This window comes from Canis lupus, chromosome 17 (genome assembly GCF_011100685.1).
Source record: "Canis lupus familiaris isolate Mischka breed German Shepherd chromosome 17, alternate assembly UU_Cfam_GSD_1.0, whole genome shotgun sequence".
Classification (NCBI taxonomy): domain Eukaryota; kingdom Metazoa; phylum Chordata; class Mammalia; order Carnivora; family Canidae; genus Canis; species Canis lupus.
Window position 1 is genome coordinate 25597968 of NC_049238.1, and position 27662 is coordinate 25625629.

The window sequence follows — 27662 nt, forward strand, 5'->3', positions numbered from 1 at the left end:
TCTTTATTATCAAAACACAACATACATACATTACTCCTTAGTCCCTAGTTTAAGGCTTTAGGGAAGTAAAAAATAACTATCACAGAATGATTTGGAAATGAATTCATTTCTCATTGCTTCTGTAACAGATTTCCACAAGTTTTGTGACTTAAAACAGTGGAATTTTATTCTTTTACAGTTCTGGAAGTCAGAAATCCAAAATGGGCTTGAAGGAGCTAAGATCAAAATATTAGCAGGCCTGGTTTCTTTATAGGCTCCAGGGCAGATTCTGTTGATCACCTCTTTCCATGTTTAGAGGCTGTCGGTATTCCTTGGTTTCTGGAGGCATTACTACAATCTCTGTTACCATGGTCACATTACCTTATTCTCTACTGTAGTCAGAACTTTCTCTGCCTCCTTTTTTTAAGTACGGTTGTGATTACATTTGGTGCTCATCTGGATAATCCAGAATAATCTCACAACATCAAGAATCTTAACATAATACAACACTAGTCTTATTAATATTTACCTTAGATCAGTAATTTATATCTTACTATTTTGTGTAATCTTTCATTTGAACAAAGGATTGTAAAGCTAAAAACAGATTACTCCTCCATAGAATGTTGCTTAGTTTGGTCTTGCTTGATGTTTTCTCATTACTAGATTGGGGTCCTGAATTTTTGCAAGGATACTACTTTGTGTCCACCTCAGTATACTATCAGGGAGTATGTGATATTCGTATATTTTTTCCTGGTGCTGTTAATATCGGTTGCTTAATTAGGTGATGGTTGGTGTCTGCCCAATTCCTCCACTGTAAAGTTACTGTTTTCCCCCTTTTTAATTAATAAATAAATATTTTATGGAGATACTTTATGACTATGTAGACATCATGTTTCCCATCAAACTTTGCCCACTAGTTTAGCATCTATGCATGGATCTTGAGTGTAACAATTACTACTATATTGTTTACTGAATGGCGGTTTTCAGTTTTCGTCATTCCTTTCCCTTGTATTAATTGGTCTTCTCTATGGAACAGCTATTCCTTCTTTGTCACTGCTTAATCATTGTTTTATTTATTCATGTCAGTATAGAATAATGAATGTTTATTTTATTTTCTGAATTATAACCCAATGCTATCATTTATTTTATTGAGATTATTCCATCGTTAGCAATTGGGAACTCCTTCAGGTTGGCTTCTATGTCCTTTGGACATCTTCCCATTGTTTTTTGAGCATTTCCTTTCCTTCTAACTCCACAGACTGTTCCGGGATCATCTTTTTATCTTTCCTTTTTTTTTTTTTTTTTTTTTTTATTTATGATAGTCACACACAGAGAGAGCGAGAGAGGCAGAGACACAGGCAGAGGGAGAAGCAGGCTCCATACACCGGGAGCCTGACGTGGGACTCGATCCCAGGTCTCCAGGATCGCGCCCTGGGCCAAAGGCAGGCGCTAAACCGCTGCGCCACCCAGGGATCCCTCTTTTTATCTTTCCTGTCGCAGTTTTGGATTCAATTATTTATCAAAGGAATCCTAGTTCCTTTTATCAGGGAATGATATTTAGAAACCAGGATCTGGGCAATAAATATACCTATTTTGCTGTTGGGGCTTCATTATATCTAGACTCTACAAGCAGACAAAACTCGGAAATAGAGGCATGTATCATTATTACACTAAGTCTTAGGAGTTAAAATTGTCCGAAACATCTTCCACTTATCTATCACTTAGATACATTTATAATTAATGTAAATTTTAAAGACCTCCGGAGAAGACCTATAACTTCTTTCAGGGATGAATTTTCTTCACAAGATGTTGTAAACCAGAGGTTTGGATGTAAATACTTTGTTCTTTTTTTACAGTAATATTTGATCATAGATATTGAAATACTGAGATTTCCTAAGGCAATTGATCATTGCTAAATTTTCAATTTGGAAGTAAAATTGTATTAACATATTGCATTCTTACTGGGTTTTGGAAAGATACCTGGGAACTCAAACTCTCTATGACCTGAGATTTGGTATACCAAACTATCTTATATTAGCAGAGAATTGACTTCCAGGGAAATTGTCAGCTTATTTGGTGCAAAGATATTAATTGCATGATTTTTTTCCCCTTTAAGGTGGTCTCATGGATTATAACCATTTGGATATTTGGTTCCCTAACAATTTTCTTACTGGCCAGAGTTCTTGGTGGAGAAGTAAGTAGTTAATTTTGAAAATAGCCTTCATTTCTTATCATAAACTTTATTTTTGGTATTGTAGATATTATCAGTAGCTTTATTCATCGTAACTCTTTCTTGACCTAGAATTGCTCTTAAGTTATACTACCCTTAAGATGATAAACATATTAGTATTGTACATACTCTATAAATGTTATAAGAAAAAAAGAAGAAAGAAAAGATCCCATACCACTTGTAAGTAATTTACAGCTTTTTAGGGAAGCATATCCTTTATTCTCTAGTACAGCAGTTCTCAAACTTTTGGTCTCAGGTACCCAAAGAGATTTCTTTGCATTGGTTATATTTATCAATACTCCTCATGTTAGAAATTAAAATTAAGATTTTAAGTATGTATGTATTGATTTAAAAATAAGATCAAATATATTTTAACATAAAGAAATACTTTTTTTTTTAAAGATTTTAATTTATTTATTCATGAGAGAGAGAGAGAGGCAGAGACACAGGCAGAGGGAGAAGCAGGCTCTATGCAGGGAGCCTGACATGGGACTTAATCCTGGGTCTCCAGGATCAGGCCCTGGGCTGAAGGTGGTGCTAAACCGCTGAGCCACCCGGGCTGCCCTACTTTATTTTTTTAAGATTTATTTACTTATATATTTGAGAGAGAGTGAGAAAGCAGTGGGGAGGGGCAGAGGGAGAGGGAAATCCAGAGTCTTAAGCAGACTTCCATGCTGAGTGCAGATTTTAGGACTTGAGCCAAAACCAATAGTCTGGACACTCAAATGACTACGCCACCTAAGTGTCCCATAGATAAGATATTCTAAAGAAAAACAACTTTTTCAAAACAAAAGAGCAATGAGTGACCTTATTTTACATTTTTGCAAATAGCTTTAATGTATGGCTTAGTGGAAACTAGTATGTAATATCTGCTTTCTACTTTCAGTCTGTTTTAATACATTATTTTGGTTAAAGTATATGAGAAAAATAAGGCCTTAACCAGATATATAATTGGAAGAGGAAGAGTATCTTTTTTTTTTTTTTTTTTTTTTTAAGATTTTATTTATTTCTTTGAGAGAAAGAGAGAACACAAGCATGGGGAGCGGCAGAGGGAAAGGATGAAGCAGACTCACCCCTGAGCAGGGAGCCCACACAGGGCTTGATCCCAGGGCCCTGGTATCCTGACCTGAGCCGAAGGCAGGCGCTTAACCAGCGGAGCCACCCAGGCTCCCCAAAGGAAGAGTATTTTAATAGCTTTTTCAGATGTTTGTGAATATTCTTTTTTGATACTACACCTACATTCAACAAGTAACAGTTTCAGTAGTAAGGTACTGCAGTTTTGTTGCAGTAAGGAATCTCAAACAATATTAATGAATTTTTCTTACTCTGTTTCATTAAAATTCACTTTGGGTGGATCTTTTTACCATGCATAGTCACTTGGAAAACAATGGTTCACTGAGGTTTGCAAATCTTACAAATGTTGACATGACTCATTGTGCCATATCAGAAAATCATTTTCATTAATATTACCACCCACCTCATCAGAAATGTGTATTGGAAAACTGTTAAGCTTATAGTGTAGATACAAGGTTTCCAAAATTCTAATTTTTGCTTAAAAGATAGAATTTTGGGATCCCTGGGTGGCGCAGCGGTTTGGCGCCTGCCTTTGGCCCAGGGCGCGATCCTGGAGACCCGGGATCGAATCCCACATCGGGCTCCCGGTGCATGGAGCCTGCTTCTCCCTCTGCCTGTGTCTCTGCCCCCCTCTCTCTCTCTCTCTCTCTGTGACTATCATAAATAAATAAAAAAATTAAAAAAAAAAACAACAAAAGATAGAATTTTATCATTTGCAACAAATACTCAGTTTTCCTTAAAGCAGTAGGTTCCCATCATTTATTTTTAAGAACATGCTTACAGATATCCAACTTTGAATAATCATAGCTTATCTCTCAGTTGTTTCAAGTAAAAATGGTGTTTCATGGTAAACACATCTAATTCAGCTCTTTACTCAAATAGTTGTGTAAGTGCTTTTCCTTGGGATAACATTGAACCAGAATATAGTAGAAATGCTTTCTGTGTACTTCTCATTTTGTTGTACAGAATATTAAAAAGACATATTCAAAAGTTGATATTCAATAAAATTATTTTAACTGCTTCATTAAGGACATTCTTTTTTTTTTAATTTAAAGATTTTATTTATTTATTCATGAGAGACACACAGAGAGAGACAGAGACATAGGCAGAGGGAGAAGCAGGCTCCCTGCAGGGAGCTTGATGTGGGACTCAATCCCAGGACCCCAGGATCATGACCAGAGCCGAAGGGAGACACTCAACTACTGAGCCACTCAGGTACCCCCTTCATTAAGGACATTCTTAGTGAAACTAGCTTTTTTTTTCTTTTTCTGTGATTGTGTAGTAGTAAAGAGTACAGTAACTACTAGCATAGTTGTGCCACCTTGATTCAGGATAAAGTAGCACTTTTTACCCACTGTTGTTTTTCTTTGTGAGTACCAATGTGAACCCAGTGAGAAGCCAAAAAATGTTTTATTATTTTTATAGAAAATAGTTTTGACCTTCGTCTTCTGGAAGAGTCTCTGGGACCCTCCATGGCCCATGAGGCACACTTTGAGAACTGCTGCCCCATTAAATAAGACTGAATTCCTAGGAATTCTACGAGTTTATTCTTTTTTTTTTTCTCTCTCTCCTCTTAACAGTTTATTCTGTGGAAAGAATAAAGCAGAGTGGATCTCAGGCAGAGTTACCTTGTGGGTGCTGACTCCATGAGCGTTGATTGCTAAATGCAGAGACCTTGAGCCCTTTTTTTCACATTTTGTAGAACGATCTGCCAAGTCAGTTACTTAGCTCTTTTTCATCTGTTTTCCAGCTTCCAAAATTATGTTGCTGTTGTCCTATGTCCTGCTCTTCTGTAGAAGCCTCTTTTTTTTTAAAGAAAATTATGTTGGGGTGCCCAGGTGGCTCAGTTGGTAAAGGTGTCTGCCTTCAGTTTGGGTCATGACCTTGAGGTCCTGGGATTGAGCCCCATGTCAGATTTCCTGCTTTGCAGGGAGTCTGCTTGTCCCTTTCCCCTTGTCCCTGCCCCTGCTTGTGTTCTCTCTCAAATAAATAAAGTAAAATATTTTAAAAATAAAATTGTCATTTATTAATATAATAAAACAACATACTTTTATTTCATGATATAGAATATATAATTATACACTAGGGAGAATGCAAAGAATGATATGAAGATACCATCATTCATAAAGTGTCACAACTGGAAATTACTATAAAGATGAGGAAATAGCTTTCATCAAACTTTATTTTCTCCAAATAATAGAGTTATCTTACACAAAATAACACTTTGATTCTTACAAATGGCTTTTCTTTCATTACACTCATTCTCTTTTTTTCATGTGTCTGATCTAAACCTAGAGTTTAGAATCAGACTTTTGTTCCTGGTCCTTTTGATAGTGTTATTTTTTTCCCATTTTATTCATGATTTTATATGTACTTTGGGACTTAAATTATTATGAATAAACTAAGGTATATAAGTAATGAGAATGAACTTGATCTGCATTATCTGTGTTCTTAGAGTGCTCAGGGGTTTCATCCACAGCCCATTGAGCCTTTACTTATCACTTCCTGTGGTGAGTGCTGAGATGTACCTTTAGGTTTATAAATTTTTAATATATCAGTTAGGAATCAGTCCTCCTTTATACAATGACCAACCTATATAGCCTCTGGATTTTACTATTACTTTGTTTCTCCCAGGTGTGTACAATGTTTTTACATCCCATGATTATTTAATGGTTTAGTTTCCATTGTTTATGCCTTTTTTTTTTTTTTTTTTTTTTTTTTTTTTTTATAAATAAGTTTGTTTACTGGACTACATTTCGCCCCCAATGTTTTGTATGGTTGGTTTTAAGATTTTTTTTTTTAATTTTTATTTATTTATGATAGTCACAGAGAGAGAGAGAGAGAGAGAGGCAGAGACACAGGCAGAGGGAGAAGCAGGCTCCATGCACCGGGAGCCCGACGTGGGATTCGATCCCGGGTCTCCAGGATCACGCCCTGGGCCAAAGGCAGGCGCTAAACCGCTGCGCCACCCAGGGATCCCTTATGCCTTTTTTAAAAAGATTTTTCGGGAGGCAACTGAGTGATGCAGTCCCTTGGGTATCCAAATCTTGGTTTTGCTCTGGTTGTGCCCTCAGGATCCTGAAGTCAAGCCCCAAATTAGGTTCCCACTCTGCATAGACTCTGCTTGAGACTCTCTCCCTCTGCCTTGCTACCCCCCTGCCCCATGTAGGTAGGTAGGTAGGTAGGTAGGTAGGTAGGTAGGTAGGTAGGAAGGTAGATTAAATAGATAGATTAGATAGTTTTTCCCCCTTCCCTTTTAGTATAGTTTCAAGAGGTAATAATATTAGATAAATGTGTTCAATCCATCATTTTAACCTAAAACTGTTGAATAAATTTAGAATAACATTTATTGGGGCACCTGGGTGGCTCAGTGGGTTGGGCATCTGCCTTTAGCTCAGGTCATGGTCTCAGGGTCCTGGGATCAAGCCCCACATTGGGCTCCCTGCTCAAGGGGTAGTCTGCTTGTCCTTCCCTCTGTGCTCCTCTCCCTGTTCTCTCTTCCCCTCTCTCAAATAAATAAGACTTTTTTTTTTGCTTTTTTTTTTAAATAAAACTTTAGAATAACATTTATTTATGAAACTTTTTCATTCTACATATGAAAATTTAAAATAATTCGATAGAGACTTAAAATTATATTTGTTCACATATTATTTATTGTATCTTTGATATAACCCTGTATAATATTTACATGAAAATAGATATCAGTAAATGTTTTGGCAATTTAGGATTATTGATGTAAGAGTTAAGAGACCTAGATCTTAAGAGCCTGGCTCAGTCAGTTAAGCATCTGCCTTTGGCTCAGGTCATGATCTCACCATCCTAGGATGGGAACCTCCTGTCAGACTCCACACTCAGCAGGGAGTCTACTTCTCCCTCTATCCTTCTATCCTCCCTCCTACTCATGTGCTTGAACACTCTCTTTCATGTGTAAAATCTTAAAAGAAAGAGAGACCTAGATATTAATTTGAACTCTTTCTCCCATCAGCTTTGCTTTCCTAAACAAAGTACTTTGTCTTTCTAAAATGCAGTTTCTTCATAATGGAGGCAGTAATACCTACTGAATAGGATTGTTGGTCTATTTAATCTGTCTTGATCTATCACAGAATTTGGCATGCTGTAGCCATTAAGTATTTTTTCTTTCAGTCTCTCCTGCCTGCCTTCCCTTCCCTTTTAGTCTGCATTTGTCACATGTAGCTTCTCTAGACATTGATTTTTTTTTTTTAAGATTTTATTTATTCATGAGGGACACAGAGAGAGGGGCAGAGATATAGGCAGAGTGCAAGACTTGATTCCAGGATTCTGGGATCACAACCTGGAGCCAAAGGCAGCAGCTCAACCCCTTAACCACCCAGATGCCCCTAGACCTTGAATTTTTTGTTTAAATAAGATTATTGTGGTCCCTTTAAATAATCCTTCCTACAACTTAAGGTAAGTAGTGAGAAAGTATACTGTAGGTATAATGAAGATAATTGGATATATAAGTCTCAAAAGGGAGAAAGGGCTGGAAATGTAGATTTGGGTATCATCAGAAAGTTGATGAGTTTATGAGACTGTCTAGGAACATAGCAGATTATGATAATTTGAAATATAAAGCATATGATACTTCATGATTTCTTCTTGTCACGTTTATGTAAGTACAACCAAGATATGTAATGTTCAGTAGTGATTAATGTAATTATTTTGATTTCTATGACATTTGTTTAAACTTTAAAATTCACAGGTTGCCTATGGCCAAGTTCTTGGAGTTATTGGATATTCACTACTTCCTCTCATTGTAATAGCTCCTATACTTTTGGTGGTTGGATCATTTGAAGTGGTGTCTACTCTTATAAAAGTAAGTAGAATGATCATTGTTTTCCAGGAACAAAAGTTTACTAGTTATCTACCTAAAGCATTGTAACTATCAAACATTTTTAAGTGTTTTGGGACAGTGATCTCACTCATTGTTTTTACTAGTTGTATTTCTTTTATTTTCCCATTTTAATTTCCAGAAATATATTGTATGTCGGAGGGGGAGGAGTAAAAAACAAAGAGCAAATAAGACTACAGGATATTACACTCAGATAATTTTTTTAAGATTGAATTTTTATTTTCTTTGTAATACAACTTCACATGACTTAGATTTTGTGGGAGATACTTATTTTAAATTTTACTGGACATTTATTTAATAACTGTTGCTCCTATTTGAATAATAACTTCATTATCAAATTTCTTAGACATGGTTGTAAAAAATTGGCTTTTCTGTATTGCAGAGATTGGAATTTCTCCATTCGGTGTTAAATTTACATTAACATATGTGCCTATATTAAACATTTACTGATAATATTAAGTACTAATAAGTAGTAAAATAAATTCAATTTTGGTATTTATTAATTTTGAACAACTTTGAGAAGTAAATGTTATATGTATGTATATTACACAATGAATGTAATTCTTTTCTTTGTGAAAAAATATATACTTTCTTAAAACCACCACTTTCAGAACTGCCATTATGTAGCCTTCACATTAAAGTATTATTTGTTTTTAAGTAGAACCACTTAATTTTTATGACATTTCGTTTTATTTAAAGTTGATTACTAGTTTTAATATAAAAGAAATGATTCTTTTAGAATTGGGTACTTACAGGCTAATACTAACATATAAGCATTCGGTATTGAGAAGAGTATGGATTTTGGAACTAGTCAGTTCTAAATTCAAATTCTGATTGTTCCACTTACTTGCTGCCTGTCTTGGGGAGAGATCCTTTCTTATACACCTCTGCAAATTGGAAAGTTTGACAACTATTTTTTTAAGATGTGTTAGCTAGGTGGTAAAGTATATATACTTGATAACAGAGTAGGCACACAAGAATATTTTGAGAACATCTTTGTATGCTAGAACTGCTTGAACACTTTAGAGACTAAGTAGAAATCATTCTTTCCTCTCTATTCTAATGCTAAGGTCGTTTTTTTTTTTGTTTGTTCTTTTTTTAATTGGCATTATTAGCACTTAGTTTAAAAGTCTTGCAGTGCAGAAGCTAGCTCCATTGCTGGCATTTAATTATCTAGTGAACATACCACTTTACTGAATCATTCAGGATCCTTCCTGTTTGTGTGTTATTTTAACTTGGGTTAAAGCCTATTTGAGTATTTCTGAGACTACTCCCAAAATTGCTAAAACTGTGTGTCCTCTGGTCACTTTTAGTAATCGAGTTTAGGTGAAAGTTGGTCTTTAATATTCTTTATGCAACTTATGAATGTATTTTAATAAAATGGCAAAGTCTTTTACATTGTTAAAAATTTAGGATACAATTGTTTTAAACTTCAGATTTTTTCTCTGCCAATTTCTTCCTAATCGTTTAATCTTCTTTGTATAGTGAGCTATTATATGTTTGAGATTTGTTTTGTTGAGAAATATGTTACAAAACCCTTGTCATTTAAATCTAGCATTAGAATACAGTGTAATCTACCAGTACTGTTTTTTTAACATTAAATCTCTATAACTCTTACCAACCTTTAACCATTTATTTATAACAAAAAATATATGACATACAAATGCAGTTTGATCGTAATCTTACATATTTCCCTATACTTTTCTGAAAGTTTTAAATATTTTGTAGTTTATTTTAATTTAAAAAGCACAATAGAAAATTGGACCATCTCAAATATATTTTCAGTCTGCCAGTGTTTATTTTTGACCTCTCTACCAGTGGTTCTCAAGTGATTTTGTCACCTGAGGACATTTGGCCATTTCTGGAGACTTCTTTGGGTATCACAAATGGGTTAGGAGTGGAATCATACTAGTAGTATGTAGTAGGTAGAGAGGCCAGAGATACTGCCAAAATCCTACAATGCACAGTACGGCTTCTCACAACAATTATTCAGCCCCCAAATGACAATAGTGAGAGATTGAGAAATCCTACCCTGTGCCAAGTCTTTTTCCTTCATACTTTTCTTATTTTTTGCCCTTGAAGTTCTTCCTTTCATTTTACTCTATATAAAATGCCGTTAGTGTCTATATCAATGAGTACTATATAATATTCCAGGGAAATAATTTAAGTTTAGGTATGTGTATAATCAGAAAACCAAGGTACATTTTATTTAATTAAACTCTTGACCAAAATATTATTTTTTCTTTTAACCCTGTACTTTTACCAATTCATGAGAAAATGCTGTTAATACTTAATAAACATTGTCTAAAATTTTCACTTAGTCTGTTTTCCTACTTCTTAGAAGAAGAAACAGGAAAAGGTTTACTTTGTAATGATCAATTCATTTTCTTTCAGCAGTCAAATTTCTTTAAGCAATTGGCCAAAAGTTTCCTTATCTTAAATCACCAGGGACACTGTTAAAAAGACTGATAACAAGACCCTTCCCTTAGTGATTTTGATTTAGCAGAGCTAGAATGAATCCCAGGATTCTCATTTTGTTTTGTTTTTAAGATTTATTTTTAAGTAATCTCCACAACCAATGTGGGGCTCAGACTTACAACCCTGAGATCAGGAGTCTCATGCTCTGTCAACTGAGCCAGCCAGGCACCCCTCAGGATTCTCTCTCTTTAATAGGCAAGGGATTCCTATGATTAGACAGGTTTGATAACAAAAGACTTCATTTGCATAAGACCAAGGAACAGAGCAAGGAAAAACATTCTTAAATTTTAAACATTCTTGGGATCCCTGGGTGGCGCAGCGGTTTGGCGCCTGCCTTTAGCCCAGGGCGCGATCCTGGAGACCCGGGATCGAATCCCACATCGGGCTCCCGGTGCTTGGAGCCTGCTTCTCCCTCTGCCTGTGTCTCTGCCTCTCTCTCTCTCTCCGTGTGACTATCATGAATAAATAAATTTGAAAAGAAAAAAATGTTTTAAACATTCTTTAATTTTAAACGTTCTCAATAAGTTTTACTGTTCATCACAATTGGTTGTCATGGTTATTTTAAGAAAATACTGTAAATGTTATTTTATTTTCTGATACCTAAAATGTTAATTGACTTGCTAATATGCTGCCTTTTGTCTTTTTTGTTTGTTTTTTTAAAGCTGTTTGGTGTATTTTGGGCTGCCTACAGCGCTGCTTCATTGTTAGTGGGTGAAGAATTCAAGACCAAAAAGCCTCTCCTGATTTATCCAATCTTTTTACTATACATTTATTTTTTGTCTTTATATACTGGGGTGTGATCTAAGTCATACATGGGTAGAAAAAGACAATGTTAAACTTGTGTGTAGTCTGGGAATTCTTGCTGAGATGGTTGAAGAAAACCTGTTGCTGGTAAAATTTTACATGTTCCACATGTAAAGGCAGGTTTGAGGTCTTTTTAAAACCATATTTTTTGTATTTAATTAAATAAGCATTTGCAGTTACCTGAATTTTTTTTGGTCAGAATTCCAAATTCTGTTTGATTCTTCATATTCCAGTGAATAAAATATAAAAGCATTGTGTTTTTAAGGTTGTGTCAATATTCACCTAAAAACTTGTGCCAAAAACACCTGGAATGGTAATTATATTTCATTCAAAGGGTAAATATGACAGCATCCTGATAATCTAAAAGTGCAATTTTTTTTAAAGGGTTTTCTCCTGCATCGCAGATCCTGTAGATATATATTTATATTTATACATATATATTTATGAAATAATTCTTATTATCCACAAAATATATTTCTGAATAGCCTAAAAGTTAAGATATTTTAAATCTGATGCTTAACCATTAATTTGGCCATTCTTTTTATTTATAAATTCAAATTGTTTTTTTAATTGTATATAATTTTAAAAATCTCATATGTGCTTCAGTATGTCCTTATTAAGTTCTAATAACAACTAAAACTAATTTTAACAATTGCTGATACAGATTTGGTTTGCTTGGGTGTGCTTTGAAAAACCATTTTTGAATACCTAAATACCTGGTTTCAGTTTCGTTTATCTTTCTGACCAAAGCAACAGGAGGTATAATGGATATGGCATTATAAAAATTGTTAATATGTAGAAAAATAGTAATATTTATAGCATCAATAAATATTTTTAAGTGGTACTTCTAAGTCATAAAAGTTGCTGGAAAGAGACTTTAAAATCTTGTCCTGAACAATGTTATATGAAGTAGAAAAAAATAAAATGCTTCCCAGCTGTGTGTTTTGTTTTATAACAACTTGTCCTGTATTACTAACATGTATCAGGTCCTCTAACAAATGTACAGTATTTGCTAAGGGAAATACTAAGAAATTTTGACTAGTGAAATTTTTATTCCAATTATTTCATAGACTGTAGGTGTACTTTGTAAAGTAGATAAAATATTTTATTGATGTCCATAAAATAGCAAATGCCTGATAACTATTAGCAAATTATTGTATTATCATTTCTGGTCTCAGCTGGAAGAGGTAACTGCTGTCTTAAATGTGCTAACATGACATGGCTATACCCATCTTTAGTATGTATTCCTTTAGCAACTAACTGTGTCGGGAAATATCCAGCAACTCTGAAACAAGTCTTCAAATTAGCAAGGTATCGAGCTCATCTCTCCTCCTTTCACCCCTCTCCCCCACTAAAAAAATAAAAAAGGAAAGAAAAAAAAGAAAGAAAACCTGCAGGAAAACTATGAAGCTATCTTTGAGACAGGATAATGTGAAAATTACATATGATGATTTTCTTAAACAAGTTTAAGACAACAGATAGAAGCACCAGAGGGATAGAATTTCTAGAACCTAAAATAATATGAAATTGTGAGGAAGGATCAATAACTACAGAAGCAATAGCTATAAAATAAACATTTGTCACTTGTAAGGAATTCCTAAGATAAGTACTTTGTTAAAGTGGATTATAATAATTAGTGTTCATGGTGTTGAACTTGGAATCTTCCCAAAGAAGCTGAGAAGTTGGTACCAGGGGGTACTATTTTATTTAAGCAATAAGTCAAGGCATTTTGGGATCCATTCTATCAAAAAGTGGTTTAATTTTTTTAAGCTATCATTTCTTTAAGGTGAAAAGTTTCATATGTGGATCATGTTTATTCTCTAATGATGTAAAATAAAATAAGGTATTTGTGTCTAAAATGGTATTTTAAAAATATTAGCATTTAATCCTGAGAACTACCCTGGTTAGGGTTTGTATAGATACAGTTTATAATGTTTCAAGCCCAACCAACATCTTTGTGTGCTAATGAGCAAAGCAGTTAAAACAGATTGTCAGTTTGGAAACATAATTTGTACATTTTTACAAGATACAGTACTATTAACCATAAGCTGACTTTGACAATGTCCTTTCCTTGAATTTTTATATAATAATATTTTCTAAATCATATTAATTTTAAATCATAATTCCTACCTAATTACAGGTTCATTAGTATTTTTAAGATAGAACTAGCCATATAGTCTCTTCTAGAGTGTGTGTGTGTGTGTGTATTATCACCTTTAGTAATCGTGATGAATGTTAATCCTTAAAAGGAGAATTATGAGACATACTTACTTCTGTTTCAGATTGATTGTAAAATAATTGAAATTTTGATTAAAAATAAAAATCTGTATAATTTGCATTGTATTAAAAACCACAAGTTAGATTTGTAAAGTTTTATGAACCATTATTAAACTTGCTTATTTCTGAGGTCTATAAGGCAGTTTTATATATAATAATATGTATTTCTAAAACTTCCCCAAATATTAAAATGCTAATGTAGGGATCCCTGGGTGGCGCAGCGGTTTAGCGCCTGCCTTTGGCCCAGGGCGCGATCCTGGAGACCCAGGATCGAATCCCACATCGGGCTCCCGGTGCATGGAGCCTGTTTCTCCCTCTGCCTGTGTCTCTGCCTCTCTCGCTCTCTCTGTGTGACTATCATAAATAAATAAAAATTTAAAAAAAAAAAAATAAAAAAATAAAATAAAATAAAATGCTAATGTAGTTTTAAATTAGTGAAAATTTGCATTGACTTAAAATAGTGAGGTAGACAGTTTTGTTTATTGTTTAAAATTTAGTCAGATTTTTAAAAATTCCAATGTAATTAAACATTGGATAAAATAATGCCCTACAAACTAATAAACAATATTTTTCATATTCGGCAAAACTAATTGAATATTTTAAGATGATTACTATTTATTTATCTTTTATATTTTTATGCATATTTTAGCTAGTTTTAGGCTTTAGGGAATTGTGACACATTTTTAAGTTTTGTTATAATATCTTCCATACAATACTGGTTTTGTTTTGTTTTAAGATTTTATTTTTAAGTAATCTCTACACCCAACATGGGGCTTGAACTCACAGCCCTGAAATTAGGAGTCTCATGCTCTACAGGCACCTCTCGTACAATTCTTTTTTTATTTTTCTTTTTTGTAGTTGGACAACCGCACATCAGAGGCTTGTGTTAATACAATTCTTTCTGGTTGTATGGCCTGGCAGTCTGAAATAAGTTTTAATAGAGCTAAAAATCACCCTCAGCAATTCTCTGCTCTGATAACATAAAATAAGTGTTTTATCATCCTTTTTCATAAACGATTTCCTTAATGGAATCCATGTGTTGGATCTTACTTTATACTACATTTTAATTTCCCTTTAGAAACCAAATTACAATTTCTTCTTTATTTCTCATTTGTATGATTTCCTGGCAAGTAGTTTGTATGTTTGAGAATCTGTTGCCTCTTTTTTAAGTAAATCCCAAAATAAGATTTTGACATCAGTAAAGGCTAGACATCCTTATATCTTTGAACTTCAAAGCATATTTTCTGAAGAAAGTTCCACTTGTGAATATATTTTCTTTGTAACAAACTGATATAAATTTTAGACCGTACTGTGTCTTTATGTAGTGTAGTGATTCTGAAAGAATTCTCTGTACAAGCCATATTATTAAACATGAAGTTTAAGATTAGGTTTCTCATTTGAAATTCTTTCGATATGCTAAGGTTGCAACTTAGAGGTTAATTAAAGGAAAGATTGTCAGGTTGATTAAGGGGTGCCTGGATGGTCAGTGAATTCAGTGTTCGACTCTTAATTTTGGTTCAGGTCATGATCTCAGGGCTGTGAGATTGTGGCCACATCAGGCTCCATGCTCAGCTGTGAGTCTGCTTGAGATTCTCTCCTTCTTCCCCTCCCTGCATGTGCATTCTCTCTCCAATAAATAAAGAAATTTTTTAATGGTATTATTAAAATAATTCCCAGTTTTATATTTTGTGTTGGTAGTAACCCTGGTTTTAACTTTTCTTAGTTTCAGTTTCAATTATTTTCAACTTATTTTCAGTTTTAGTATACACAAGTTTTAACTTTGAAAATATTTATAGAGACGCTTGGGTGGCTCAGTGGTTAAGCGTCTGCCTTCGGCTCAAGGCATGATCCTGGAGTCCCGGGATCGAGTCCCACATGGGGCTCCCTGCATGGAGCCTGCTTCTCCCTCTGCCTGTCTCTGCCTCTCCCTCTCTCTCTGTCTCTGTGTTGCTCATGAATAAATAAATAAAATCTTTTAAAAAATATTTATAGTGTGCAGGTACTTGAAAAAAGTTCTTACATTCCTTCTGGACAGTTCGGTGGTATAAGTTAGAATTTAATAGGAAAAAACATTTTTTATAAAATATTTTGCATTTAACTTGTAATTAGAGCATGTGAAGGTTATTAATATAGTTGGAAATAAACTTTGCTACCTGTAATAATTTTGATAATTTTGTTAAATTAACACTTGGAATATAAGTAAATTAGGTATATCAAGAACAGAAACCTTGGTTTTTCTACAGTATCTGCCACTTAGCGATTTTTATTAAAAACTGAACAAGCAAAAAAAGCTTACCAAAGTATTTATTCAGGATCAATTACACAGAATGACTGGTTATAGAGGAAATTTATCAGCTGGTGACAAAAAGAAAAAAGAGAATATGAAAGTGGATTACTGCTGTTCATATTAATAAGCACTCATTGTTGAAGGTAAATGATTGAAATTCCTTACTTTAGCTTGATTTTATAATGACCCTACTCACTTTTGTGGAATTAATCAGTTGCTATGTGAAGTATCACTTAAATAGTATGCATCATTTGATAATGAAACACTCCAGGATTTGTAATCCTTATGCAGAATTATTCTCTTGTTCATGATGATGGGCCTAGTTGCTAAGTCCCCCGTAAGTCAATCTTCTTTGCCCCATGGGACTTAGAACAATTTTTTTGCCTAATAAAAGTTTACTTTTAAAGGATGGTAAGAACAAGACATTCAGAAGAAACAGCATTTAAATTAGGTACCGTGAATGTGAAGAGATGATAGATATTCATCAACTATTTATTGACCCCTTTGTATGTGGTGGGCACTGTGCTAGGTGCAAGGATACATTGATATATAAAAACCACACATGTACACCCTAACTTTAATGAGCCAGTATTGTTGGAGAGATAGCCAGTTAGTTTTACAAGTTGTAAAACAATGGCAACACATGGAGAAATAAGTATGAATCTGGGGTATCAAGATAATGTATAATTGGAAAAAAAATGAAAACCTTCCCTTAGGCAATGATGATTAAGCTAAAATCTTGGGGATAAGTAAAAGTTAAGTAGGCAGAAATAGGAGGGAGGACTAACCAGGCAGAGGGAACAGTGGATACGTAGAAGGAAATGAAAACAGGTTTAGCTGAAGTTGAGTAGTTCATGAAATTGAACAGGTTAAGTTGACAGCTGTCCATACCTGACATTCTAAGCTGTTTTCTTTGTCAGGGCTACAGTATCAGAAATGTGTTTTTAATATTAAAAGCTAATATATACAATTCTAGACCTATACCCAACAGATAGGGTTGTACATATGCCACAAGAGACATGTGCATAATAACATGATTCATAATAGCCAAAAATTGGAAATAGCATGTCCATCAACATAGAGTGGATAAATAGGTATAATCCAGTGGAATGTTATGCAGTGAAAATGAATGAATGACTGGAGCCATAAGTAAGAACATGGAGAGCATTATGAGTGAAAGCAGAAGCCACAGAACTTCTGTATTACTACATTTATATGAAGTTCAAACACAGGCAATATTAAGCAATAGTGTTTAGAGATACTTAGGTACAAAGTCTTTTTAAAACAGCGTTAATGAGGTATATACTGCATGCCACAAAGTACATCCATCATAAGTATACAGTTTGATAGTTTTTAGTAAGTTTGTATAGTTGTACAACTGCTACCACAATCCAATTGGCAAAGTCATTTTTATAAAAAATAAAGTGACCACCATAAAAGATTAGTGGTTACCCTTAATGTGGAAGGAGGTGGTTTGTATTTGGAAAGAGTCATGAAAAGGAATTCTTTCATGGGTGTTTAGTTTTTAATATCACATTAAGCTTATGTTTTAAAAGTCTTTTCTGTATGTGTGTTATAATGCAGTCCTAAAATTTTTTTAAACTGTTTTAGACAGGTTATACATTTAACATAGGTAAATTATCCCACCTTTTTAAAAAATTATTAATTTCCACTATAATGCCAGATGCACTGGAACAGGGACATTTTCTGACATGTTCATCAGTGTATCCCCAGTACTTTGTGAATGAATACATGAACTGATTGCTGAATCCTGAATTCAAGTCCACATCTAATGAATTTCAAAACCAGTAGCCATAATTATTAGTCTTTAAGAGTGTTAAAGTTAGGCAAAACTTAGAGATCACTTAATGAGTATAATTATTTCTCACTATCCAGATGAGGAAATTAGACTTAAGAAAGGATTGTCTAAAATAACACTGTTGACCTACCAGTTAAGAGTTTGTCTCCAAACCCCGAATCTAGTGTTTGTTTCCTTACAACATAGAATAATAGCAGTGCTGCCATTTAGCAACATAGGAGTTGCTTTTTACCACAGTCCTTTATATAAATAAGGGAAACATCTTTGCTTTCCTTTTTAATCTCTTCTACTTTTTAAAGCCCACTGTTAGTTTTAGGCTTTCAAGTACTAAACATTAATATAGAATAATTAAGGCTCAGAGGGCTGTTGTCCTTTGAATTGTCCTAGTAGTCAGTAAACATTAGCTAATATATTACCTATTAATAATAATACTGAAGTCATTTAGATAATGAAACAGGAGAGTTTCCAGAAATATACCAAATTACATATGGGAAATTAGAATATGATAAAGATAGCTTATCAAATTGATGTAAAAACGTGGATTATCAAGATGCCTGGCTGGGTCAGTCAGAAGAGCATGCAACTCTCTTGATCTTGGGGTTGTGAGTTTGAGCCCCATGTTGGGTGTAGAGAGTATTAGAGAGATGAATTATTAAATAAGTGACAGTACTGCATCAGATAAGAACATTCTTGGCTATAAGAAGCAACCCTGTGATCAATGGCTTCACTAAACAGGAGTTTATGTTTCTCACATAGTATGAAATCCAAGAATATATGATCCAGGACTAATACGGCAACTTAATGTCATCAAGGACTCAGGCTCATCTTATCTTTTTACTCTTCCAGTTTGGATGGGTGGCTTTCGTTTTCATTGTATGAAGGTAGTAGCTGCTTCACCTCTAGGTATTACATCTAGATTCCTAGCAGAAAGAAAGGTGAAAAAGAGACCAGAAGGACCATGTCAGTTGCTCTTATTTAAAAGTTAGGACAGAACTGAAAAAGAAAGAAAGGTGAAAAAGAGACCAGAAGGACCATGTCAGTTGCTCTTATTTAAAAGTTAGGACAGAACTGCATCACTTGGCCACCCTTGCTCCAAGAGTCTGGGAAAGTACTTTAAGCTGGGCACATTCTGCCCTAAACAAAGTCACAGTTCTGTTAGTAAGGGAGAATGGGTGCCAGGTAGGTAACTAGCAGTGTCTTACAAAAGACACGGCAGGCCACTTGGAAAAATATAAAGCTGGATCTGCACCTCACTTTGTATGACAAGGTAAATTACACTTACATCAAATATTCCAAAAACAAGCCAGAAAAAACAGGAATTAATTTTTCATATACTCTTTGAGTAAGGATTTCAAAACATGGTATAAAACACAAAAACTGAAAAGAAAGATTAAGAAAATTGACTACATGTCATTTAAAACAATTCTGTAAGAGAAAGGATGAACTACAAGTTGAGAAATATTTGTAAGACTTAGATAGACAATAGGCCTAATTTCCTTAATAAAGAATATAGAGATGCCTGGGTGGCTCAGCAGTTGAGCATCTGCCTTCAGCTCAGGGCATGATACTGGAGTCCTGAGATCAAGTCCCACATCGGGCTCCCCACAGGGAGCCTGCTTCTCCCTCTGCCCATGTCTGCCTCTCTCTCTCTGTCTCTCTCATGAATAAATAAAATCTTTTAAAATATATATAAATCAGTAATTTATTTTTTTAAATCAGTAATTTAAAATGGTAAAAGGATATATGTGGGCAGTCATGTATTACGTGATATGTAATAGTAAAAGCATATTTATAAATTTTTTTTTAATTTTTATTTATTTATGATAGTACACAGAGAGAGAGAGAGAGAGGCAGAGACACAGGCAGAGGGAGAAGCAGGCTCCATGCCCCGGGAGCCCGATGCGGGACTCGATCCCGGGTCTCCAGGATCACGCCCTGGGCCAAAGGCAGGTGCTAAACCACTGCGCCACCCAGGGATCCCCATATTTATAAATTGTTAATTAAAATGGGCAAGGTATATAAATGAACAATCCAAGAGGAAAGAAATGATTTTTTTTTAAAGACCAGTGAGTATGTACAGATGCACAAATTCATTTGTGATTAAATGCAGTTTAAACACGGACAAATTGGCCCCTCAGATTGCCAAACCTTGGAAAGGTTGGTAATATCCAGTATTATTTCAGATTATGAGCAGATCTGATTTAAGCGATAGACATGAGCATGGCTGATTCAGTTATTAAAATATTGAGATGCATTCCTACCATTGATAAATAGTAGTACTGTTAATTACGTAAATTCTGATACAGATTTGTTAGTTCTATTGTGACATGTATTGGTAATGGACCTTTTGTTGATAATGGCATAGGAGAAACATTGCAACATCTGTTAGCTTGACCTGTGTCATGTTAAATAATGTTGCTACATTGTGCTTTACCTGTGAAACACTCCATGCCCTAACAGTTGCTACTTCTAAGTAGTTTCATTTTTATTTGCTTTTACTTTTAGTGAATTGTAGTTCTTAGATGAAAAGTAAATACAGTGTTTTAGTATTTTAAAATGGGAGAATTTATAACAAAATATGAGTAATTGATACCCCCAAACTGTTTGACATCTGCTATCAATGCAGAACGTGCATACCCTGTGACCCAGCAATTCCATATGTACACCACCATAAATTCAGCACTGTGCAATGGGATTTCCTGCAATGATGGAAGTAGTCTGTATTCTGTGTTGTCTGTATAGCAGCTATGTGGGCTTTGAATAGTTGGAGTGGGATTAATGCAACTGAGAATGACCGTTTTTTTTTTTTTTTTTTTTTTTCTAAGTAAGCTCTAAGCCCAACATGGAGCTTGATCTCATGACCCCTGGATCAAGAGTTGCATGCTCTACTGACTGAGCCAGCCAGGCACCCGTGATTTTCAATTTAATTTCTTTTAAACTTAAGGAATTGGTCAAAGCAGTGAGTGTTTATAGCAGCACTTTTAATAATATCCCAAACTGGAAACAACCCAAATAGACAAATCATGGCACTCTTACACAATAGGATATATTAGATTGAAAGATCTAAAGCTACATGTAAAATTATGGATGATCTCAAAAACCAAATGCTTAGCAAAAAGAAGCCAGACACAAAATAATACACACTTTATGGTTCTATTTATGTAAAATACAAAAACAAGATGTCAGTTACTCTTCTGTGGGAAGGAAATAACTGAAAGGATTTGGAATTGGGGCATCTAGGATGCTGTTCTATTAATCTGGGTGCTAGTTACATGGGTGTGTTCAGTTTGAAAATATATCAAGCTGTACACTTGTATCATGCATACTTTCTATAAGGATATTATATTTGAATTAAACCTTGTAAGAGGAAAGAGGAAAAAAACCCACCCAGAATGAAGTATCAGCAAAATGTTGGTAAGTTTCTTAGCATTCCTTTTAAATGTCATAAATGTTCACGTTCTAAAACTGGAAAAATATGATAACTCTAGCATGGGACACTTCTTGAAACATCCTGAAATGTCTTTTGGTACTGTGCAAAAATTAATATAAAATAAAACCAGTGATTTTCATTTCTGAAATAAAAGCATGACTTATTGCAAGTGATGTGAATGATGAATGCAGACAGTAACAAAAAATGTAGTGTTGAAGATTGGAAATGCTAAACTCATATTTCATCCAAAGAGCAATCGTGTTCACTTAGCTCATAGTTCAAAGATTTGTAATAATCGGGAGATGATTAAGGAGATCATATATTACTTTCAACAATAAAGAATTTGAAATAGTGTCTTTTAAAATATTTTTTCTTTGATCAATTGAAATTCTCAGGTGCAATTTTTAAAAGTACCAAATTGTTAACACCAGCTATTTGTCATGTTAACAGTTGGTACAAAGAAGGATTTTTAGGCATGAAATGTTTCATAAAACTTTTATACACTTTGCATTTTAGATTTATGATCTCACTTGTAAAACATACCTGACAAAAACAACATAAATTTCAATCATTACTGCAAAACTTCAATTGTTACAAATAAAAGTGTCTTAATAATTTATTTAAAAGACAAAATATCACAATTTAAAAAATAGTTTAATGGCTTTCATTGATGCTGTGGAGCTAAAGATAACATCTGGGAGAAAATAACAAACTTTATTATAGGTGTTCCAAAGAAAATGATTCCAATAAGAACTATATGGAAACTTTATTGTGTTTTGAACAAACAGTACTATGAAATGCTAGGGAGGAAATCTGGAATTATAGCCAAAATTTAGAAAGCTTTCCAGATGTTTTAATTTGGCACAGTCACTACTTTTGATTATCTCTAAATAATGCAATAGAGATATAAATAAATGAATCATTTTAAAGTATTTTCCCAATAAACTGTTACTTACTATCATAAATTTATGCTCAAAAACAAAGGTAAATTTTTCTGGGAAAGTTAATATCTGAAGAGCTCTGAATTGTGATAATAATGATAATTGAAATTACATTTTGGCTTCAGTGGCAGGCTATAGTTTTAGAGCTACAAAGGTAATTTGAAAATCATACTAAACCTTGCTTGGTTTCTTCATTAGAAATTTGAAAGAGTAGACATTTAGAATATGAAGAAAGTATTTTTAGAAATTTGACCTTACTAAAAGATACTTGATCAAACATTATTTGGGAGTTTTTCTATGAATGTTTTGAATGAAATTAATATTTAAATAAGTAGACTGAGTAAAACATTGCCCTCCATAAGGTGGGTGGACATCATCCTGCAGACCTGAATAGAACAAAAGGGCTGACCCTCCTCCCTTCCTACCCTGCCCTCCCACCTCCGCATCCCCCACCCGCTAAACTATAGTTCCTCTGGCTGGCTGCCTTCAAGTTGGGATATCTGTTTTCCTGCCTTCGGACTCCACTCTTCCTGGGTTTCAAGCCTGCCAGACTTTGGACTGGAACTATGCAGTTGCCTTTCCTGGGTCTCCAACTTGCCTGCTTACTCTGCATATCTTTGGACTTGTCAGCCTCTGTAATCATGTGAGCTAATTCCTTATAATAAAACTTTTTTCATATATATTTATACATATATACATATTTATACATTTATGTATTCACTGTTGGTTCTTTTTCTCTGGAGAACCCTAATACACTTTTTTCTTATGCATAGTCTTTTTTTTTTTTTGAAGGTTTCAAATGTACTTTATTTCTTAAATCATGCCATATTTTAGTAGGTGTACAGTGCTTTCACCTGGCATCAATTATGAGTTGGTTTTGAAACAATTCATTATTACACCAGCTGGGATTACTGATCCCTCCATTCCTTTGGGGTGACTCTGCCAATAGGGGACAGGTTCCATTCTATTCCAATTTGTGTTGCTGTATATGCCCATACAGCAATACAGAAAGTGGCTCCACTAGCTAATACAGCATTACCATATTTATGATGGAAATCAGGTGCCCGTTTCTGGTGACTCTGCCTTGCCATTGTTTGTGGAATGCTTTGAACTCGGAGACGACTTAGAGCATTTCTGGCCACGGGAAACATCCTGAAGCTGAAGGCAGAACGGTGCAACTGCGGTAACTGCTTTGCTACAACTTCGTGATAAGTACCCTTGCAAAGACTCTTATGCATAGTCTTAAAACGTGGGCATTTTATATAACTTTTGTACATCTTATTCTAAGTATGCTTTTGTGTTCATTGATTTTTAGGAACCTGTATAAGAGAAAATAGATAATATTTACCTTTTTAAAGCACAGGGAATGCAAGTCTTTCTGTAAGTGTGTCATCATATTTGTGAACAGCTTGTCACAGAATATAGTTACCTGAAAGCTCTAATTCACTCACTTTGGAGTTCTTTTTGGCTAGTCCATGTTCTTCAAACCTGGATGTGGTCTAACTGGCACTTAGTGAGATTTCTCTCTCTTTCTCTGATCATCTGACCCTACTAATCTGGCAGTGCAGTCAACTATAGGACTTATTTTCTTGGAAGCTGAATCACAGCAATGGTCCAGCTTATAGGTTCATCTAACACTTCTGTTGTACAAGGTCTCTTATTATGAACCTAAGTTTTCTTGTTTTACTATTGGTCTGGCCAAGTGATTTGGAAGTTATTTTCCTCCCTTGAGAAGATAGGAAAAAAAAGACTCCTAGCTCTATTTCCTTCCCATTACCTGCTAACTCTGCACTATCTATATTTGGACCTATTCCTAATAGTCTCTAGCCTTTGCTTATTCATTGTGGTAGCTTATTGATACTAGTTTAATGTATAATCATTCAGGCACAAGAAACATATTTCTCTGTTTCAGACCTAGCTGTAGGACTCCAATATGGGTGGAATACGGGATTTTCTGTACCCCTTCACTGGATCTTATGAGAACCCCTAGTTTTACCCGATGCCAAAGATTGAGTGTGATTCTTTGAGTTTTCCATTGTTGCTCTGTAAAGGTCATCAAGATGCCCTCACTGCCATTTCCCCACTGACCACAGGCCTGTACAGCACAAGACTTCTGCTTTGCTCTCAGGGCCCCTGTACTCATGCCATCTTTGACCACTATGGACACGGACACATCTAAACCTCTTTGGGCAGGTTGGGGGTGGGGTGCAGAGGAAGAAGGTGAGAGAAATCTTAAGCCCAGGTAGGGCTTAACTCAGGGCTCAGTCTCACAACCCTGAGATCGGAACCTGAGCCACCCAGGCACCCTGACACATTAAACCTCTTAAGAAAACCCCAGCAAAGCCAGTCCCCTTCCCAGTCCCTGGGACTCCCTTTTCTCTAACCAGGCTCCTCCTTTTCCCATCCCAAGCACCAGTATCTTCCACATCCTTGTTCCATCCTTAGCACCAGGTTAATTCCTTTTCAACAAAGTACTGGAATTTTTTCCCATGACAGCCCCTGAAATAGAAAGGAGTTGCAGCCAACCCTCACTCTCCCTACACACAACCAATGGAAAAGAATCCTATAACAAAGACTTGACTGGAAAATGGGTGATACCTATCGTAATGAGGAAATACATTTCTATCATGATGAGTCTACCGCCAGGAAAATAAGACAAAGGAGATATTTCTTTTAAGTATACTATGAGATATTTCAGACATAAAAAAGATATGCAGATTAATCACCTGTGTTAAAAAGTAAACTTTAAGAAATAAACATTACTAATAGTTTGTATTCCATAATCATAGTTTCCTTACTTTTCTCTCCAACAAAAATGAAGACTCTCCTAAATTTTGTGGCTCTCATTTCCATGCATTTTGTTACAATTGTACTGTGTATGTACATATCCTTAAGCAATATATGTGATTATTTTGTATGTTTTAAGTTTGTATGTCAGTAGTATCTTCCTGTTTATATTCCTCTGTATCCAGCTTCATCTGTGGAGAGACAGCTGTAAATTTACATTTTCACTGCTGTAGAGAATTTTCTTGAATTAAATGTACCACATCCTACTTATCCTTTCTCCAGTAGATGGAGTAGGTTGTTACCAAATATGTGTATTACATACAATGTAGCTATGAATATTCTTTTTCATTGTGCCTTGACTTAAGTAACAGTTCTCTAAAGGAAACTTTACCTAGGAGTAGAATTGCTGGGCCCTAGGGCATGAACATCTACTTCAATATAAGCTGCAAATTGGTGTTTAAAGTTGAGACACCAGGATGCCTGGGTGACTCTGTAGTTGAGCACCTGCCTTCCGCTCAGGGCATGATCCTGAAATTCGAGGATCGAGTCCCACATTGGGCTCCCTGCATGGAGCCTGCTTCTCCCTCTGCCTACGTCTCTGCCTCTCTTTCTGTGTGTCTCTCATGAATAAATAAATAAAAATCTTTTAAAAAAATAAAATAGGGCAGCCCTGGTGGCTCAGTGGTTTAGCGCCGCCTTCAGCCCAGGGCCTGATCCTGGAGACCCAGGATCGAGTCCCACGTCGGGCTCCCTGCATGGAGCCTGCTTCTCCCTGTGCCTGTGTCTCTGCCTCTCTCTCTCTCTCTCTCTGGGACTATCATAAAAAAAAAAAATCATTCTTAATATTTTTGCTCCTTTTAGAGCAACATAATCACGAGCAAGAAAGATGTTCTCTGGATAGATATTAAAAACTTCCCCATATCCTACCTACCATAAAGTATTTCCTGATTAATTTTAGTAATAAATTTCTTTTGACCTTATTTAAAAATCCATGATCCTCTTCATCCTCCACTTTATAAAATAGACTGATTTTCTTGCTTTTCCTGAGTATTTTGAAGTGTGAATTAAGCAGCAGGAAATAGAGCCTCAGCATAGTATACGATGAAGTTTGAGCACATCTACAGGATCGCTGGGTAGGCTTACCAGAGACCTATTTCCCTGAGGGCCTGAAAATCCTTGAAGGCCTGAACTCATCCTTGGGAAAGAGAGAACCAGGCGTAGTAAGTTTGGTGCAGTTGCAAGCCTTTAGTTTTCTGAGGGAAGAAGAAATTCTCTATCTAGTCTGATACTTAGATTTGATTCAGAGGTCAGCAGTACATTCCCGACTCCTTTCTTCCCCAGATGGAAAACTGATAGGACATTAAAGTCAAAGAACTCAATGAGAATTTTTATTTTTTTTTTTTTTTTTTTTTTTTTTTTTAATAATCTTTATTTATTTTTTATTTTTTTAATTTTATTTATTTATGATAGGCACACAGTGAGAGAGAGAGAGAGGCAGAGACATAGGCAGAGGGAGAAGAAGGCTCCATGCACCGGGAGCCCTACGTGGGATTCGATCCCGGGTCTCCAGGATCACGCCCTGGGCCAAAGGCAGGCGCTAAACCGCTGCGCCACCCAGGGATCCCTCAATGAGAATTTTTAGATCACATAGTATAACTTTCTTCTCAATTCTGAGAATACTTTTATCTTTACGCATTTATGCTAAAAGGGTAGGCCTGCAGCCAGACCACCCAGGTTCTAAGCTCAGCTGTGTGTATCACTTAATTGGCAGACTTTTGGGCAAGTTACTTAATTTCTGTGCCTTGTTTCCTTGAACTGTAAAACAAAAATAATAAAGGTAGTAGCTATTTCATAGGACTGTAGTGATGATTAAATGTTAACATGTATATATGTACGTGTGCATATAAATATGTCTATTTCCCATTTGTCTACTCATACAGCCCTGTAGCACTGAATGCACAAAGCATCTGGATGTTGGCTCCTAAATTCCATTCTCCATTAAAAAGAACTAAGAGTCCTTGAAGAAATGATTGATTGCAAGTCTGAGGCAGGGAAAATACAAGATGAACCTGGAACATATTTTTGTGCTATGTCAAAGCCACAGGAACCTGTTTGAAGGCGCTCTCATCAACCAAATCTCAAAAAAAAAAAAAAAAAATTGAACATCAAAAAAAAAAAAAAAACAAAAGCAAAGGAATAGAACCTACTGAATAAAGAACAGGGCCATGGGGCGCCTCGGTTGCTCAGTCAGTTAAACATCTGACTCTTGGTTTCTGCTCAGGTCATGATCTCAGGTTCATGAGATTGAGCCTCATGACCCACCGGGCTCCATACTCAGTAGGGAGTCTGCTTCTCCCTCTGCCCCTGCCACTGCTTGTGCATGTGCTCTCTCTTGCTCTCTGTCACTCTTAAATGAATCTTAGGAAAAAAAAAAAAAAAAGGTTCTCTCTCTCTCCCTCCACCTCTCTCCCTCACGCTCTCTCCTCTTTCTCTCTTATAAAAAAGAGAAAAGGGTCACAGTGGTAGAGATAAATAAACAGATAAAGAGAATGTTCATTTTCATTTTTTTAAAAGGTTTTATTTATTCATGAGAGAAGCAGAGAGAGAGGCAGAGGGAGAAGCAAGTTTCCTGCAGCGAACTTGATGCGGGGACCGGGACTCCAGGATCATGCCCTGAGCCGAAGGC

At 35.3% G+C, this 27662-nt stretch overlaps 2 protein-coding genes and 1 long non-coding RNA gene across 3 annotated transcripts in view; 2 read left to right on the forward strand and 1 right to left on the reverse strand.

Annotated features, from left to right (window-relative positions):
* The window catches only part of YIPF4 (Yip1 domain family member 4), a 28706-nt gene extending 15412 nt beyond the window's left edge, over positions 1 to 13294 (forward strand). The window contains exons 4-6 of the mRNA XM_038561216.1: positions 2096 to 2173; positions 8004 to 8117; positions 11294 to 13294. Of these exons, the coding sequence (XP_038417144.1) occupies positions 2096 to 2173; positions 8004 to 8117; positions 11294 to 11431 (330 nt within the window). The 3' untranslated portion in view covers positions 11432 to 13294. The remainder of the gene's footprint in view (positions 1 to 2095; positions 2174 to 8003; positions 8118 to 11293) is intronic.
* A 2293-nt stretch (positions 13295 to 15587) lies between these two features.
* On the forward strand, positions 15588 to 27183 carry LOC119869764. The gene is made up of 2 exons (XR_005372289.1): positions 15588 to 22832; positions 26917 to 27183. It is a non-coding gene; the product is annotated as an uncharacterized LOC119869764 (long non-coding RNA).
* On the reverse strand, positions 22970 to 23442 carry LOC100683076 (cytochrome c oxidase subunit 7B, mitochondrial-like). The gene has a single exon (XM_038561221.1). The coding sequence runs from the start codon at positions 23425 to 23427 to the stop codon at positions 23098 to 23100; it is 330 nt and encodes a 109-aa protein (XP_038417149.1). The 5' UTR covers positions 23428 to 23442; the 3' UTR covers positions 22970 to 23097.
* Positions 27184 to 27662: the final 479 nt, after the last annotated feature.